General features: G+C 47.1%; 2 protein-coding genes across 2 annotated transcripts in view; both read left to right on the plus strand.

Moving 5' to 3' along the window:
- TRPC6 (transient receptor potential cation channel subfamily C member 6) overlaps positions 1-17778 on the plus strand; it is a 191652-nt gene that overhangs the window by 110814 nt on the left and 63060 nt on the right. The window contains exons 4-5 of the mRNA XM_083170079.1: positions 5426-5590; positions 12763-12979. Of these exons, the coding sequence (XP_083026205.1) occupies positions 5426-5590; positions 12763-12979 (382 nt within the window). The remainder of the gene's footprint in view (positions 1-5425; positions 5591-12762; positions 12980-17778) is intronic.
- LOC146058090 (uncharacterized) lies at positions 344-4777 on the plus strand. The gene is made up of 2 exons (XM_083170080.1): positions 344-1208; positions 1550-4777. The coding sequence occupies exons 1-2, from the start codon at positions 656-658 to the stop codon at positions 2158-2160; spliced, it is 1164 nt and encodes a 387-aa protein (XP_083026206.1). The 5' UTR covers positions 344-655; the 3' UTR covers positions 2161-4777.

Raw genomic sequence — 17778 nt, forward strand, 5'->3', positions numbered from 1 at the left:
ATAGAGACTGGGAGGTGCGTGCGTCTCACGCGCACGCGCGTCCCAGTATCATGGTGGCTGGTCAGCATCTCCCTGCCTGTCTCCGCTTCAGGGAGACGCTGCCCAGATGGGGGGGGGGGGTTTGGTGACGGCGGGGGGGAACAGAGGGGACCCCCGCCAAGCTCCGTTGCTACGGGGCGCACGAGCGTCTCATGCGCGCACCCCCTGGGGGTAGCTGGCTGCTGGCGGGGGATGGCGGTAGAATCACCATCCCCTGCAAGGATGAGCCCAGCTACATCTGTATCAAATGTATATGGCATGAGCTGTTGTGTACAGTAATTGCTTGACATAACAATACAACTCATACCCCTTTCAGACAGAAAAAAAGACCCGGTAATTTCCCTGCTCTTGCCGTGTCGACACGGGTTTTTCTTCTGTCTGAAAGGGTCAACACGGGTCTAAAGTTCCGGGACTTCGACCCAGGTATTTACCTGGGTTTTTCCCGTGTCAGACACGTGTTTGCGGCTGTGTGAAAGGGTCCGACCCGTGTTTTTCTCCCGACTGTTGAAAAATCATGCTGATTGGCTGTGCAGCATGGCGCTGCGTGATTGGCTGATCTTTACAGGTTCCCTGATTGGCTGAGCGCACGTGGCAGAGGCGTGCAGCGCAGCAGTAAATGGCCATGGCACACTGGAAAGATGAGGAGATCCGTGAGCTGCTCAGTGTCAGAGGGGAGGAAGAAATCCGAAAACAGATTACTGGCACAGTGAAGGACGCTGTAGTCTACACCAATATTGCCAAGGTCCTCACTTCAAGGGGCATTGTGCGTACCCAGCAGCAGGTTGTCAACAAACTAAAAGCTCTGCGCAGGTACTACAACAAAGTTTGTGACAACAACAGGAGGAAAAGTGGTGCTGGGAGGATGGAATGGGTTTACTTCGACCAATGTAACGAGGTCTTTGGCAATTCTGCCCTGGTGAACCCTGTTGCCATATCATCATCCAGTGCAGCTTCATCACGGAACATAACTCCAGAATGCAGCCCATCTTGCCCACCTATAATGGAGTTGGAAGACAGCATAGACAACAGCATCCCTGATCCTATTGCTGCCATGGAGGACACAATTGATCCATTAGACGCTGAGGTTGAGGACAGTGGAGCCAGCACCATTACTCCATCTGGGACACCCACTCCTGCACAGACTGAGACCCCAACGTTGCGTCGTAACAGTAAGTTTTTCAAGTATTGTTTGTGTATCTATTTTAATAGATGTACAGGGGGCTATAGGTATCAGCAGGCCTTTAATGCCCCACATGCTGGTACCTGTGGTTCTCCCAAGTATCAGCACGTGTTGCAGGCTTGCTGGGACCTGTAGTCCCACTGTAACACAGGTAACAACCCCGCACCCACTACCAGTAGTAGTAGTCTCTCTCTCTCTCTATATATATATTTACATATATATATATATATATATATATATATATATATATATATATATATATATATATATATATATATAAAATAATGACATGCTGCTATTGGATTGTAATGATTTTTCCTTTATTTTTAGTATTTGATGTACCTGCAAGGAAGAAAAAAACGTCAAAGATGGAGCTTGCTACGCGCTCAATGTCAAGAATCCTGGTAGATCATCTCCGAGAGTCCGATCTTGAATTTCAAACTCAAGAGGATGCCCGACTGCAGCGCTTCTTTGACAACGAGAGAAAGTTGCAAGATTCCTTTCTCACACAGTTGGTGGGTCTGCACGAACGCATAGCGCGTGAAAATCGAGATGCACAGATGACCTTCCTTACCAATATGGTGTCTACATTACAGAATCCGCAGCCTTACAAGCTGTGTAGTCCGTACGCTGAGGGTGATTATTGTAATCCTCCACACAGAGGCCATACATTTATGCCTTCAAATTCAAGCCAAACTACTGTGCAGGGCCAAGGGCGTAGTTATACTGAAAACATGGGCAATAATTTTTCACATGCCACACAGCCAAGTAGGCCACATGCCAATACCAGTCCACAGGAGACAGTGCATGATACTGTCAATGGCACAGGATATAGTAGGCAATATGGCAATGTGAAAAATTATGCTGATGATTCAGTGAATGCCAGTAATCATAACACTCCTGTTAGCACTGTAATCAGCACTGCCTACAGGCATTTGTAGTAATGTTGCTATATGGTTGTTCTTTTTCTCTTTTTTCTGGGCTCGTTCAATTTTTCTTGCTTAAAAAGTGGCACTTACAAGGCCCGTTAAATGCTGTGTTCCATTTTGATGTACACAGTAGAGTATTATGGTTCTTTAGTTTATGAGCCTCAAAAAAGCTCATTTGGTTCTTCAGTTTGGAGCTGAATCAAAGTTCTCAAATTTTTTTTTTTATTTAAATGTGTACAAATAGAGTATACTCTAGATATGTGGCTGAACATAATCTATAATGTGTACACAGAATGCCTTCTTCTTTATCTTTAAGGCAATAAAAAAATTCCCTGTTTGGGGCTTATATTTATATATTTATATTTTTTTTGGGGTGTAATAAGGGCTATTTCACACACTCCGACTCCTGTCGGATGGCGAAACCCCGCACGGCCAGGAAGCCGTGCCACACACCGTAGTTAATAATGGGCACAGATGTGACCATTCACCCAGGCCGCCTGGTTTCAGCCGGATCCCATCATTGTAAACTGCTGTGTGCGGCACAGATTCCTGGCCGTGCGGGTTTTCACTGCCCGGCAGGAGCCAGAGTGTTTCGAATTGCCCTACAGCACAGGTCTTCAACCTGTGGCCCTCCAGATGTTGTGAAACTACATGTCCCACCATACATTGCCACATTTTTTCCTATAGTAGGATGGCAAAAAAACTCAGGGCATGCGGGGACATGTAGTTCCACAACATCTGAAGGGCCACAGGTTGAAGACCTGTGCCCTACAGGTACCAAAAATTGCAAATACAAGTGTTTATATATACAGTGCCGGATGAAAATGTGTGGCTGCTGGACAGTCAAACTAATGTGTCTCCCCTGTACAATACCAGCTTGGATGGCAGCACAACCTATTCACCCACCACTGATAGAAGACCTATGCTAAATACTTATTCTACCTCGTGTTGCAATAGTTCAATGTTGTTTCAGTGTTGAAAGGGTATTTATGACCACTAAAGATATATTTGAAAACATTTTATATTTAAAAGTGAACTAACAAGCATAAAACATATTTTGTGAAAAATAAAACAAGTTCTTTCAAACATCCAACCAATGTGTCCTTCTATCTACTGTGTCATACTCTGTAAGTTAATAGTGAGGGTGTTACGGATAACCTCAGCGGTGGAACAACTTGTCTCACCCTCGTACCCTGCTGATTCGACAGGGGTATCAGCCAGGTCATAGTCCTCCACATTCCACTCAGGTAAAAAGTTCTCTTTCTGTAGCTCACACACATTGTGCAGAATGCAGCAAGCTGCCACCACATCTGGAACCAGGGTAATGGCAATGTCATTCCTCTTCAGTAGACACCGCCATCGCCCCTTTAGTCTTCCAAAGGCGTTTTCCACCACCATTCGAGCCGAGCTCAGAGTGTGGGTGTAGTGGACTTGGTCAGGAGACAGTGGGGTATGTTGCGTGAAGCCCTTCATAAGCCAACGCCTCAAAGGGTATGCCGCATCTCCAATAATATGGACTGGGATCTCCACCCCGGATACAAACTTTGACCACTGTAACGGTATAAAAAAAACATTAGAATTGTATAGGTGGCAAGTGTAGTGGTTAAAGAGCACATTTTTAAAAATAGACAAAGTTACCTCTCTAGGGAACAACCAGCCACCTCTCTTCTCCTCCGCGATCTGGAACAAGTCCGAATTGGCAAGTACCCGTGAGTCATGAGCACGACCAGGCCAGCCAATGTAGACATCTGTGAAACTGAACAGAAAATGTATTTGTGTTTAACAATATACAGTGCGGCCCAATCATATCACTAATGTAAATACTGCATACTGTACTACTTACCAATACTTATGGTCCACCACAGCCTGCAAGATGATGGAGTGCCAACCTTTACGGTTATGGTAATCTGCTGGGTTATCTGGGGGTGCAATAATGGGTATGTGTGTCCCATCGATGGCTCCAGCACACTGCGGATAGCCTCTTCGCAGAAAACCTGTTATGGTCTCATCCAGTCGGTCGCCTTGTGGTAAGCAGATGAAACGCTTGTAAAGGCTCTCCAACAATGCCTGTGTCACTTCCCGCACTAGAACACACACCGTAGAAATGCCCACACCAAACAGACATGAGATGGTACGGTATTCCCCTGGTGTTGCGTACCACCACAACACAATCCCCAGTCTCCTGCATGGCTCAATGGTTTTCCGATAATTGGTGCATCCCCTTGTAAGTGCCGGGGTGACCAGCTCCAGCAGGTAGTAGAAGGTGGCTCGTGACATCCGGAAATGTGCCAGCCACTGCTCAGGTGCAAAAGCTTCCACAGTCTCCCAGAAAGCTTCTCCATGCCTGCGGTCTCTGGCCCACAACGACCGGTTTGAGGCACTTGTAGACTTCAGGATAGAGGTAACACTGGACAAAATCAGGGCTCTCCTCCGGTGCAAATACCTGCGTCGAGTGGAAGCCCTCTCCACCAAAAATTGTGCCTTCCTCCTCCTGGCATAACACTGTGCCAGGTAGCACAGTGTAAGCATCTGCATAATGCTCTGATTTGCTGTAAGCAGCAAAACACACAGAGCACTCATGACCTCCAGGTTCTGCAACTTGTCAGCCATGTTTAATGCAATGCAGTGAGCAGACACCTCCCACTTTTGATGATCTCATCTCTGTGTGCCTTTAAAACTGTCCTTTTCTTATGACACACAGAGTTTTGCAGGAAAAATCCGGCTTCTGTGTGAAAGGGGTCGACACGGGAAATACCCGGGTTTTTGCTCCTGTGTGAAAGGGGGTCAGCCCCTTGCTGCCTAGTTGTACCCGGGTTTTTGTATCCGGGAAATACCTGGGTTTTTGGGATTTTTCTGTCTGAAAGGGGTATCATTTATTTATGCACCACTTTTAATTACATATCTAATTAGCCTTTATGATAGCACCCTGCATAGATTTTAATGCATTGAATTGCTTCCTCCAAGTATAATCTACAGCATCATTGTTTATAAATAAAGTTACATGACTAGGGTGTTATCTAGAAATATTTACTGTATGTCTACCACACTTTAAGGGATTAATACCCAGACCACCTGTAAACAGCGCCACCACTGGTGGAGTAGGGAATTACATTTGCCGTAGTGCTACCGGATGATGAGATACCATCATCAATGTAGCAATGAACAGTCCATTTACATTATTTCACTCAGGTGAGGCCTCTTTTATTGTAATTCAATTAATATATAAATAAATAATACATATTACAATTATATTTCCTTTTCTCTCTTTTATTTCTAGTTTGTAGCTCATCCCAACTGCCAGCAGCAACTTCTTTCCATCTGGTATGAGAATATATCCGGCTTGCGGCAGCAGACCACTGCAGTGAAATTTCTGGTGGTTTTAGCTGTTGCGGTTGGGCTGCCATTTCTTGCGATGGTTTACTGGATCGCCCCTTGCAGCAAGGTAATGAACCATGTGGAAAAAATACATGTGAACTAAAGGTTGCTCAATATACTGTAGGTTACCACCTCTCAGCAGCAGGTAACATGAGGAGCTGCACCCAATGTGTACAGTAATACAGAGCATATAACACATCGCCATCTAGTGGTTGGAGACTAAACTTCTTTATGTAGTGGTATGAAGGGCATAATGCATTTTTGTACTATACAATTATATATATATATATATATATATATATATATATATATATATATATATATATATATATATATATATATATATATTGGATCTCTCTCTCTCTATATATATCCAAAGTTTAGGAACAGTTATTCCACAGAGCGCACTCACCAGTCTTGATACAGTTTAAAACTTTCAAGTTTATTCCATCCTTTTAAAATCCAACATAGTGGTCGACGTTTCGAGTCACAACAGGACTCTTTTTCAAGACCTCGATATAGCTCAGTCTCCTGCTGACAGTGATGCACTGAGGCATCCCCACCTAGGTTTAAATGCTACACACTCCGCCCATCAGGGCTATTATTAGCCAATCAGAAAGTGCTAGTTATTATCAGAATAACCTCTAACAGCTGAATATCATAAACAAAAACATACCGTATCAGCAAACTCCCGCCGGTCACTGTTATCCGGCGTGCGTTCCACAGCCTGTAAGCAACGCTGCCATCACTTCCGGCTAGCGTGCGTTCCACTGTAAGGAAGTGGTTACGGTAGGCTGAGAGGAGAGCGACGCCCGGTCACATGGCTGACGCCGGGCATGACGCCGCGTGCGTTCCAGCTCTAACCCGGATGTAGCGCTCTGATCGGGCTATGCGTTCCATTACTAATGCAGAAATGGTTTTTATATTGCTTTTAGCATTTGAACCCGCGGCAAGTGTGTATATGCAAGTAAAACCCTGAGTAGGGAACCCCATCATCACTGCTAGAACAAAACATATTCCACATGTTATTAAAAAAATTTTTTTTAAAAACATATAAATTGCGTAATCCATGAAGAGGGGACCACACAAAAATTGTGTACAGTCAACCTCAAAAGGGAGCACGCAATCTGCTGTCCAGTACTCACATATCCCATAGGTAATCTATTAACTCATATTTATACCAACAAAAAGATAATAGGAGAAAAGCAAAAAAAAAATCAGAACTTATAATAATGAATAAATTAATAATAAAACTTAGAAAAAACCTAGCAATTAAGTATTACGAGCATGATTGCACAAATAGTGGTCACTATAATCCACCATCTATTATTACTCCAAGAAAATTGAGAGGGTATTCTTCTCATTCAATCCTCTTGGTGAGATAGTGTCCAAATGGTGTATCCAGTAAGCCTCCCTTTTCAAGAGAGCTAGTCCACGATCACCACCCCTTGGATTTGGTGCTATCCAGTCGATGATCATATAGCGAAGACTGGCGACTTGGTGTTTTTCTTTTAAGAAATGAGCCGCTACGGGTTTGTCCGTACTACCCGTGGACAGTGCTTCCCGGATTGTATATCTATGCTGACTCATTCTTTCGCGCAGAGTCCTTATCGTCTTCCCTATATACATCAGCCCACAGGGGCATGTGAGAAAGTATACAATGTGGTCCAGAAGACAGTGCAACTTGTGTTGTAGCAGAATCTTTTTCCCACTATGGGGATGGCAAAAATATTTTCCAACAATTAGACCCTGGCAGGTAGTGCAGCCAAGACATTTAAAGCAACCCTTGTCGCTTATATATATATAGCGACAGTGTAAGCAGGACTGTAACACTGTTTCGATATGTGGGCACTATCTGTCAATAAAGTCTTCAAAGAACTCATTTGCATGAATATCTAAAGACGGCTTTACGTCTGGTAGAAGCTTAAAGTTATTGCTAATTAGCATGTAGTTTAAGCAAAAAGTAATTTAATATGCAGTTAGCAAGCAGACAATAAGATTATTTTGTCTGTGTTAATTTGTATTTAATCAGACTCTTCTAGAAAGTCAATAGGTGTGCACAATCTCAGAAACCTTAATAAGATCCACCATTTATATTAGGTAGCATGTAGTTAGTATTCAGAGCAATATTCCTCCATTAACTCTTTATTCAGAGCTTTTATTGCGGTCTTATTAGTAAAAAGCCCAGTTGGACAAATCTAAAGCCTCAAAAGGTAGTAGGTGCTCAGGTATTTATATTTACCAAGGTATTTATAGCATTACCGGGAGCGATGTCCACACAATTCTGTAGCGGGGGGGGGGGGGCTTTTAGTGGCGCTGACTGCCGCTAGTTTGTTTCACATGTGGCTAGTCGCTGTGGCAGGTGCCTGGTTAGAAGCGCTGATGTTGTAGGGCCGAGGCAATGGAAGCCACCTGGAGGAAAGCTGGGCTGTGTACACCGACTGGCATGCACTCAGGTGTGCTCAGGTGTCAATGAGGGCGTGGTCTTAAGTCTAAAGCTAGTTTGATTACAGGAACCTGTCAGTTGGTTGTAAATCCTTTCAGAAAGAAGAAACAGGGCTCCCTATGCTGGACAGGCTGGACAGGTGATAGGCCTGAAAGTGGTTAGGGGTCCTGGAAATAACTAGTCTCTGAAGGAATTCATACCCTGGTTGTAACTTGTGGTACGTCCTGTAACTTTCTTGTGAACTGCTGACATTCTGCTAAGAATTGCCTGTCGGCAAAATGGCACTTGGGATGTAATCGTGCGCATGTGATCATTATCACAATATGGGGGAAATGTATTCGTACTAAGCCGTTCACTCCCAACATCTGCACATGCACAAATATGATGAACATGAACAGACCTCCCCCCCCCCCACCATTGTAACTGGGCTAAATTTGGAACTGTCCAATCAGTGTTTAATCACTCCCAAGGTATGGTGAGTCTAAAGCAAGAAAAAAAACAGAAAATTTAGAGCACTGTCGGCACCAAAAAAATAAATGGTTTTGTTAAACCAACAATATTAAAGATCATACATTTCTTTTCTCCTCAAAAGGAAACAACAATAATGTAATAATAATGTACAAAATAAAGACATAAACAGTAAATGATACACTGTATCTACATGTGAGTACTATGTATCAATAAAATCTTCATGCATTTCTAAAGTCTGCTTGAAGTCTAATAGAAGCTTAAAAAATGTTACTTGTCGGTGTTAATTTGCATCAGTTACTTCTAGAAAGTCAATAGGTGCGCACAATCTCAGAAATCTTAATACGATCCACTATGTATGTTAGGTAGCATGTCGTTAGTATTCACAGCAATATTCCTCTATGAACTCCTTGTTCAGAGTTTTTATGGCAGCCCTATTATTAAAAAGCCCAGTTGGACAAATCTAAAGTCTCAAAAGTGGTAGGTGTGGACTGTATTATAGGTCAATAATGACCGTATAGCCATCCATTATTGATCCATTATTGATCCACCTCTCAGAATACCAGATTTCAGCAATTTCACAGACAACTGTCAGTTATAATTTCTCTGTTTTTCTTTTCTTTTTCCAATTTATATCAATACATTGGCCCTTATTCTGATCGGTGCGGCCGAATCCGAATATGCGGCCAGGACCGTGCGTGCGAAACCCCGCCTTCCGTACGGATCGCCAACTCCGTCCGTACGCGGTAAGAAGCTGGCCGAACGAACCGCACGTGTATTTTTCATGGAATACGCCTCCTCCATCTCAGGGAACCTCCCCCATCATTCGATGGTCGCAGACCATCGAATGCAGGACCGAATGGTCCACCAGCTCCCGCAACCTCAGACCACACGGACATTTTTCCGTGCACAAGCAGGGATCTGGGCGGGCAGCTGACATCCGGCGATGTCATATGTCCGCCTCCTACACGTGCGTCACGGCCGCATTACCATGCGTACGCCCAGCGTTTGCATGGGAACGCCCATGAAACGCGGGGCGTATGCATATGGTAATGAGCCCAAATAGCCTTTCACGCCCCTCTCCACCCCCTGTTCGGAGTGTTCACATTTCATGCGGGATTTGGCCGTACGCCCCGCTCGCAAATGCGCAGAGACGCCTCTGCACATGCGCAGACACAAAACATCGGCGGCCCGATCGCACGCGGATATTACCGCACCAACCAGAATAAGGGCCATTGTTTGTTAGTAGTACCGGTACTGTTCAAAATCGATTTTTATACATATTTGATTTTGTTTATTCTGTTTATAGTGAAATTATATTTATATGTCTATTAAATTCATAGGGGAGATCCCTCTATTGAAAAAAACACATTTTTTCATTCATTACTAATACAAGTACATACCGTTTGTATTATTTAATATATATATATATATATATATATATATATATATATACTGTATATATGTTATTTCTTAAGATAAGCGCAGTGTAAATCCATTAGTATTCAGTTTTAATGGGGCACATGTATTAAGCCTTAACAAGAGATAAATCCAAGGGTGATAAAGGGCGGGATTCTCTAAAATCCGCAGCCCAGTATCGCCGGCATTCGCATTTCTAATGACTGCATATTCTCTAAAGCAGGGGTCTTCAACCTTTCCGACAGTGTGGGCCACATTAAAAAATTCAACGAAGCCCGAGGGCCACTAATCTCTACTGTGGTATTTAGCACAGCCTTTCATAGATAGACATCACAGCCCCGGCATACATAGTTGGCACAGCTGCCCATACACATAAACCCTGCCCCCAATATATAATCAGCAGCAGGGCTATTTCTAGACAATTAGGGTCCCAGTGCAAAAAGAAAAAAATGCAGCTCCCCCATACATAATATTATATTGAAGAAATTGTGCGCGCCGTAGGCGCCCGCTCCCCAAAAGGGGTGTGGCCTAATTCTAAGGGGCGTGGTCTAATTATGAGCATGTGAACTAGCAGGAAAACCATTACCTGACATTTCACTTTTGCAACCTGCATGACCAGATATTGGTTACCGCAGGAATGGTTGTTGTCCTTCCACGCTTAAGTTGGCTGGCTAAAGGCCGCACAGTGACATATAAACATGAAGGCCCACACAGTGACCTAGAACTCCTCAGAAATCAAGCCCAAGCAATGACAGGCTACTTAAATCAATATACACTGTTTATCTGTAATGCCCATTACGCATTGTGCCACACACAGTAATGCCCATTACACATTATGCCACACACCATGATGCCCATTGCACTATAATGCCCCCAATACTCCTGCCTATACATATGATGCCCGCAGCAGTGCCGCTCATAAAACGCCACCAGTAGTGTCCCTTATAAAATGCCACCAGTAGTGTCCCTCATAAAATGCCACCAGTAGTGTCCCTTATAAAATGCCACCAGTAGTGTCCCTCATAAAATGCCACCAGTAGTGTCCCTCATAAAATGCCACCAGTAGTGTCACTGGTCAGAAAGGGGTAATTCTAGATAGCCAGCACAGCCCCCATAAAGCACAGCACTTCATAGATAGACAGCACAGCTCCCTCCACCCCAAACATAGGCATCTCCGCACAGCCCCCCCATTGATAATCAGCACAGCACTGCCAGCCCCCCTCCCCCATAGTCAGCACTGCACAGCCAGATGCTCCCCTCCCCCAATATTCAGCACAACATTGCAGCCAGCTTACCCCCCCCCCTGAAAGTCAGCACAGCATTGCAGCCAGCTCACCCCCCCCCCAGTCAGCACTGCATTGCAGCCATCTCACCCCCCCAGTCAGCACCGCATTGCAGGCAGGCAGCTCACCTCCCCCCTCCCCTTAAGAAACCTGCCTTAATCTCCGTATTTCCCTTTCAGAGGGCTGCTCCTGCTGGCGGCGGCGGCGGCTGTCTTCAATGAGAAGGAGGCAGGCAGGGACGGGTGCGCAGCATCAGAGGTCTGGAGCCGGTTGTCACGCGGCGGCGGCTGTCTTCTCTGAAAGGGCACAGGCAGGACGTGTGCGCAGCTTCAGGATATCCACAATGTGCATGTCCCGTCCACCCCAGCCACTGCACGTCCTCCTCCGCCGCGTCCCCCATGTAAAGGGATGAGCGTAGAAGGTTTTGGCTTTTTTAAACGGCAGGGTTGTTGTTTTTTTAAACGGCATTTACATGCGGGCCAGTCAAAACAACTCAGCGGGCCACTTGTGGCCCGCGGGCCATGGGTTGAAGACCCCTGCTCTAAAGAATGCGGTCATTAACGCAAGGGACAGATCTTGCGATAAGAGCTGTCCCTTGCGATGCGGCGCCGTTGCTGGACTTCTGGGTCTATGACCCGGGAGTCCGTCTGCGCATGCGCAGACCGACGCTCCGGCTGCGGGGCATGCTGGGAGGGATCCGTGACGGATCCCTCACACAGCGCTGCGGTAAGAAGCCCATAGGCTTCTGCAGGGGATCGCCAGCTTTTTCTGGCGATTCCCACCGCATCGCTGCCACTGCGAAGGGAGGTTAGAGAATACAGAAATGCGGTAAAAACCCAATAACGGGGTTTTTACCGCATTTCTGTGATAGAGAATCTCGCCCAAAGAGAGATAAACGTCCAGCCAATCACCTGCTAACTGCCATGTTACAGGCTGTGTTTGTAAAAATATTCAGTAAGGAGCTGATTGGCTGGACGTTTATCTCTCTTTATCACCCTTGCATTTATCCCATGCCCCATACTCTCATCTATGAGTTTATAACTTGCTTCCACAGGTGAGTTGTACTCATGCAGCTATTCTTCAAAATGATAATACCATTGTATATTGTGTAATATTTTTATATAATATCTTAGGTATATATTTTTCTGTGAGGATAAGCGCTGGAAATATAGACAATTGTACAACAGGTCTAGAAGGCTGGCACATTTCCGAGTCTTAACTCTTTGAACCCTGGTTTGGATAGTCATGGACCCGGGAATAAGTCCTGAATTGTTTTCTTCACATATGCAGAAATCCCAGGTTGATTTGTGCTCACATGCAAAAATCCAAGATTCACCTGTACAGTATCTGTGAAAGGGGCATTGTGGGAAGTTTAGTCCCCGTCAATGTATAATTTATCCATTTAGAACTGAATAGAAAACAGGTGTTAGCTTGATTGCAATAAGTGATAAAATACCTTATTTGCTTTAAATTGCAAAGTACATTTCTGAAATGTAAGTTTTCCTAAATCTCCTGATTAACAAGATGGCTGTCATGGTTGTCATGGTGATTACATTACTCTGGGCAAGGTGGGAAACTGACTTGTTTATAGCTACATTTAATGCAATATTTTGTCTCCTACAGCTGGGAAAAATAATGCGAGGACCTTTCATGAAGTTTGTAGCCCATGCGGCCTCGTTTACAATTTTCCTTGGCCTGCTAGTGATGAACGCGGCCGACAGATTCGAGGGCACCAAAATACTTCCAAATGAGAGCATCACAGACCATGCAAAACAGCTATTCCGCATGAAGACGACCTGCTTCTCCTGGATGGAATTGCTCATTATTTCCTGGGTAATAGGTAAAGATTTTTCATTTGCAAGTGCTCCATACCATAGTTAATTTATGTGCATGTACAGTAAGCACATAACTTAATGGTGTAAACACCTGAAGGGGGTTACCTTATGGATGCGGTGGGGGTCGTGCTTCCCCGATCCCACGGGTTTAAGTCTGGAGTCTTCTCATGATGCAGGAATGGACACAGGACAATCGACAACAGGATTAGGTTGACCTTTTATTCTACAACCGGTCACTGCGACCGTCAACCTCTTTCACGTAATGACTTAACAATATTTCCGCAACATCATAATACAATAAAGGCAATATACCTTAATCTATACAAAAAAAACATTAACACACTCGATAATGCATGAACCACGGTGACGTACCACACCAAGACTATGGAATTGCATTAACGAATAACTTTAGCACATTACGTCACAATAATACATATTTAATCTTACGTACCCGGGTACACTTTCTATTGCTAAGACCGGTCAGTCCCGATAAGGGCCTATGCATAGGACTTAGAGTAATTAACTTCTGTTCCGGTATATTCTATAGGAGGATGCACTTTAGTGCATGAGTCACTGGGTGGCAGTATCGCTCTAGCGAAGTCCTTCTCCCTCACTGAGACAGTTAGTTGGCCATATGGCAAGGAGGCCTCCGCGGCCCTTATAGTAGCTTGTTTCCTTGCCGGGACAAAGCATAAAGGGGTTTAGGGGTCCAGTAACGCTGTATGGCTAGATCAGCTAAAGTGGCATGGCAGATCCCGCATAGGTCAGTTAATGGGCCAGGCAGCCTAACAGGTTACAGGGGCAGTGTTGGTGAGGACACCCTCTGTGTGCAGGGATCACGCTATTATAGCCTCAAGGGCAGACTTACAGTTAGTAGTCACAGGCTGTCGCTGGTGTAGGTCACTCCGGGCGGCTGGCCCCCTCTCACTCCTTCTCTAGGGTGCTGCTGGTGCGTAGGGACTTCAGGAGTATTCCCCAGATAGTAGCAGTGGGGTCAGCTGGGGTCAGCGGGGGTCACCGCCTTCTGTGCGGCCTCTCATTCTGGGGCAGCACGCTCCTGCATGCTGATTCTGTCCCCCTTTGAATGCTGGGGTCGGGCGCCTCCAGGCTGCTCCCCGTGTGTCTGTGGGGTCGTGGGGGTCGCGCGCTCTGTAGCGCCGCTTCGCCAGTAACCGGCGTGTGTGTGTGGAGGTCAGCGGGGGTCACGGTCTCCCGCCGCGCTCCTTCTCAGGCTCAATCCTGGCAGCCTCCGGCTGCCGCGTTCTCTCCCCCTCTGTGCGTGGCCGGAGCGGCTAACAGGCAGGGAGGTCGGCGGGGGTCAGGTTCCTCACCGCGCTCCCTCTCAGGCTCAGTCCTGACAGCCTCCGGCTGCCGCGTTCTCTCCCCCTGCTGCTCTGGGTCGGCGGGGGTCACAGCCTCGCCGCGCTTCTCTGCTGGCCGCGTCTCCTCTCTGCTCCTGTGGAGGTCGGCGGGGGTCACGCTGCCTTGCGACGCCTCTCCGGGTGTCGCCTACGGCTGGCTGCGGGCATTTCTCACGCTGCCGCTCAGCTCTGCCTCCACGTGAGTTCTCTTCCCAGCTCTTCCCTCTTCATCCGGTCCTCCTTTTCCTTTTTCTCCCGCGAATCCCAGGTCGCGCTGACCTGTCTGTCAAAAGGTTACTTCTGCCCCCCTCCCACTTTAACCCTCTCACAGCGTCCACATTAACCCCTACTGTGCTGGGGCTTACATCCGCCCATACTTTTTCGTGGTCGTGTCCTCACGCCACGCTCTGAGACATAAGTCCGAACCTTTTAAAGTTCTGAATCAGTAAAGTCTCTTTCACAGTCCGAATACTTTCAGTAAGAAGAGCAACCTACCGGCAGTTATAACAGTGTCAACATAAATGAACAATTTACATATATACATAAATATATAACATTAGAACAGCATTATAAATAGCAGTGGAACGTATTTATATACAGTACTGACAGGCCCTGGAGGCTTGGGAATTTATTCTTGGTATCGGGCTGGTAACGTACCCACAACACAGTTGGGTCCCGTCCGGTTCTCCGCTTCTGTGGACGTTGATTGCTGTCGCCGCGTTCTTGATGACCATGTAAGGTTCGGTCTCCCATGTATGGTGGAATTTACGCCGTAGACGACTGTTAACGATAGGGGCGAGGGGTGTCCATTCCTTTTCCGCAGCCGGCCTCTCTTCTCTATTGGCGGAGGCAGTGTTCACTCCTGAGGGTGGATGGCGTGGTACTGGACTGATGGACATTGGTGCTCCTATCTGCCCACCGCCATCCTCCACCGTTTCCCCTGGGTGTAGAGTCCAGTGGGAGGGGGCATTGGCGTTGGTGCGGTAGCGCCCACCTCGACACCGGTCAGAGCGCCTGCGGTAAGGACGCCTGTCGGGGACAAATCTGTTTCCCTTTTCCGGCACCCCACCTGGGGCAGTTACGTTCACCGCTTTGGCACCCTTTTCTTCTTCTACCACATCGAACTCCACCGCCTCGCCCTCTCTGATACTGTGCAGGAACCTCCTTTGGTGGTTCCTCTTCATGGCCGTCCGATGGACAAAGACATCAGTTCTCGTGTCATTCCGGTTAACAAAGCCATATCCCTTTCGGACATTAAACCACTTGACCGTTCCTTGTATACGTGCGGTCGGTGCCCTCTTCTCCACCTGGCTCCCCTGTGCGCAGATGATGTGTTGCAGGGTGATCTCCCCAGCCTGATCTTGGTTCACTTGCTCTTGCTTTAATGCCGCGATCAGCTCTTCCGGGCAATTTCTTAGTATGTTCATCCCCAGGATGATGGGGGCAACCCTTCCTTCCCCACAGGTGATCACTAAATACCCCTGTTTGGGTAAGTGTGTTCGTCCGATCTTCAGGTCGGCTTCCCAGTACCCGTTGCAGTTGACCTCTCGGCCGTTGGCAGCGACCACTTTTACTTCCGTGGGGGGCTGTCTAAATGGTACTTCTTTTCCCCAATACTTTTGGAGAATGGGTAACTGTATCATTGATACTTGTGACCCGGTGTCGATCGTGGCCACTGTCTCTATCCCGTTGATCGCCACTTTGATCCTCGGGCATCGTCCTACGTATTGGGCCCACCATTCCTCCGGGTCTGAATCTACTCCCGGTGTTCTCCCCGAGGTTCGCCTCCTATCTTCTCGTGGTGGGTCCCATCGATTCCGGTTCGACTGCTGTCCTTCTGTCTTCCATCTGGCCTCCCCGCGGTTAGACGCGGTTTGCTGTGTCAGCTGGCGTATGTCTCGCTCCATTGCAGCCATCACGAGGGTCAGGTCTTCCACCTGGCGCTGGAGGGATTGGTCTGCGTTTCCCGCTGGCGGTTGGCAACTCTGGATGGTCCGGTCTTTTAATCGGCCGACTTGTTCAGAGCTCGTGGCCACAGATCCTCGGTCCCCCGCCATCTCCGGATATTCTGTTTCGGGGTCAGCGTGATTCCCGATGGTCAGGATGGCGGTGTTCTTAAAGTCGGCAAAGGACTTTCCCGGCATCTGCATCTTTAGGATTCGTAGCTGGGTCTTGATGATGGGGTTCGACGCTCCCTCCACGAACTGGAGAGTGAGAGCCTCGTCACTGTTACGAACCTCATCTTTGTCGGCCGCTTGGATGAGCTTCAGGGCCTTCTGTAGGATAAGGGCGAAGTCCCGGAGGGTTTCGCCTGGTCGCTGTTTCCGACCGTAGAGTTGCATCTTCAACTCTGGGAGGGTGGCGGTCTCAAAGATCGTGGCCAGCCGGTTCAAGATCTGTTCGGTGTCTGTCTTTTGGTCGTCCGCCCACGATTCGACCTCGCTGAGGGCGGAGCCCGTGAGTTGGCCGATGAGGATCTGTACCCTCTGCTCTTCTCTCGGGGTGTAGAGTTGGGCCATGGACTTCATCTGGTTCTTGAAGGCCGTGAATGTGGCACCCTTGTTGGGGTCCCCACTGTATGTCAGCATCCATGGGGCCCCGAAGTAGTAGGGTAGTGTAATGGGAGCGTGAGGTGCCGTTGCGGGTGCAGGTATTACCACTGGGGCGGCCACCTGTTGATCGCCGCTGGGGGCCACGACGGGCGGTTGTCCACCTCCGACCTGTACTGCGTCCATCCTGGTATCGGATTATACTCCGCGTTGACTAATCCTGTTCGTGACGCCACTGAATTGTAAACACCTGAAGGGGGTTACCTTATGGATGCGGTGGGGGTCGTGCTTCCCCGATCCCACGGGTTTAAGTCTGGAGTCTTCTCATGATGCAGGAATGGACACAGGACAATCGACAACAGGATTAGGTTGACCTTTTATTCTACAACCGGTCACTGCGACCGTCAACCTCTTTCACGTAATGACTTAACAATATTTCCGCAACATCATAATACAATAAAGGCAATATACCTTAATCTATACAAAAAAAACATTAACACACTCGATAATGCATGAACCACGGTGACGTACCACACCAAGACTATGGAATTGCATTAACGAATAACTTTAGCACATTACGTCACAATAATACATATTTAATCTTACGTACCCGGGTACACTTTCTATTGCTAAGACCGGTCAGTCCCGATAAGGGCCTATGCATAGGACTTAGAGTAATTAACTTCTGTTCCGGTATATTCTATAGGAGGATGCACTTTAGTGCATGAGTCACTGGGTGGCAGTATCGCTCTAGCGAAGTCCTTCTCCCTCACTGAGACAGTTAGTTGGCCATATGGCAAGGAGGCCTCCGCGGCCCTTATAGTAGCTTGTTTCCTTGCCGGGACAAAGCATAAAGGGGTTTAGGGGTCCAGTAACGCTGTATGGCTAGATCAG

Source organism: Crinia signifera, chromosome 2 (assembly GCF_055691185.1).
Source record: "Crinia signifera chromosome 2, ASM5569118v1, whole genome shotgun sequence".
Taxonomy (NCBI): domain Eukaryota; kingdom Metazoa; phylum Chordata; class Amphibia; order Anura; family Myobatrachidae; genus Crinia; species Crinia signifera.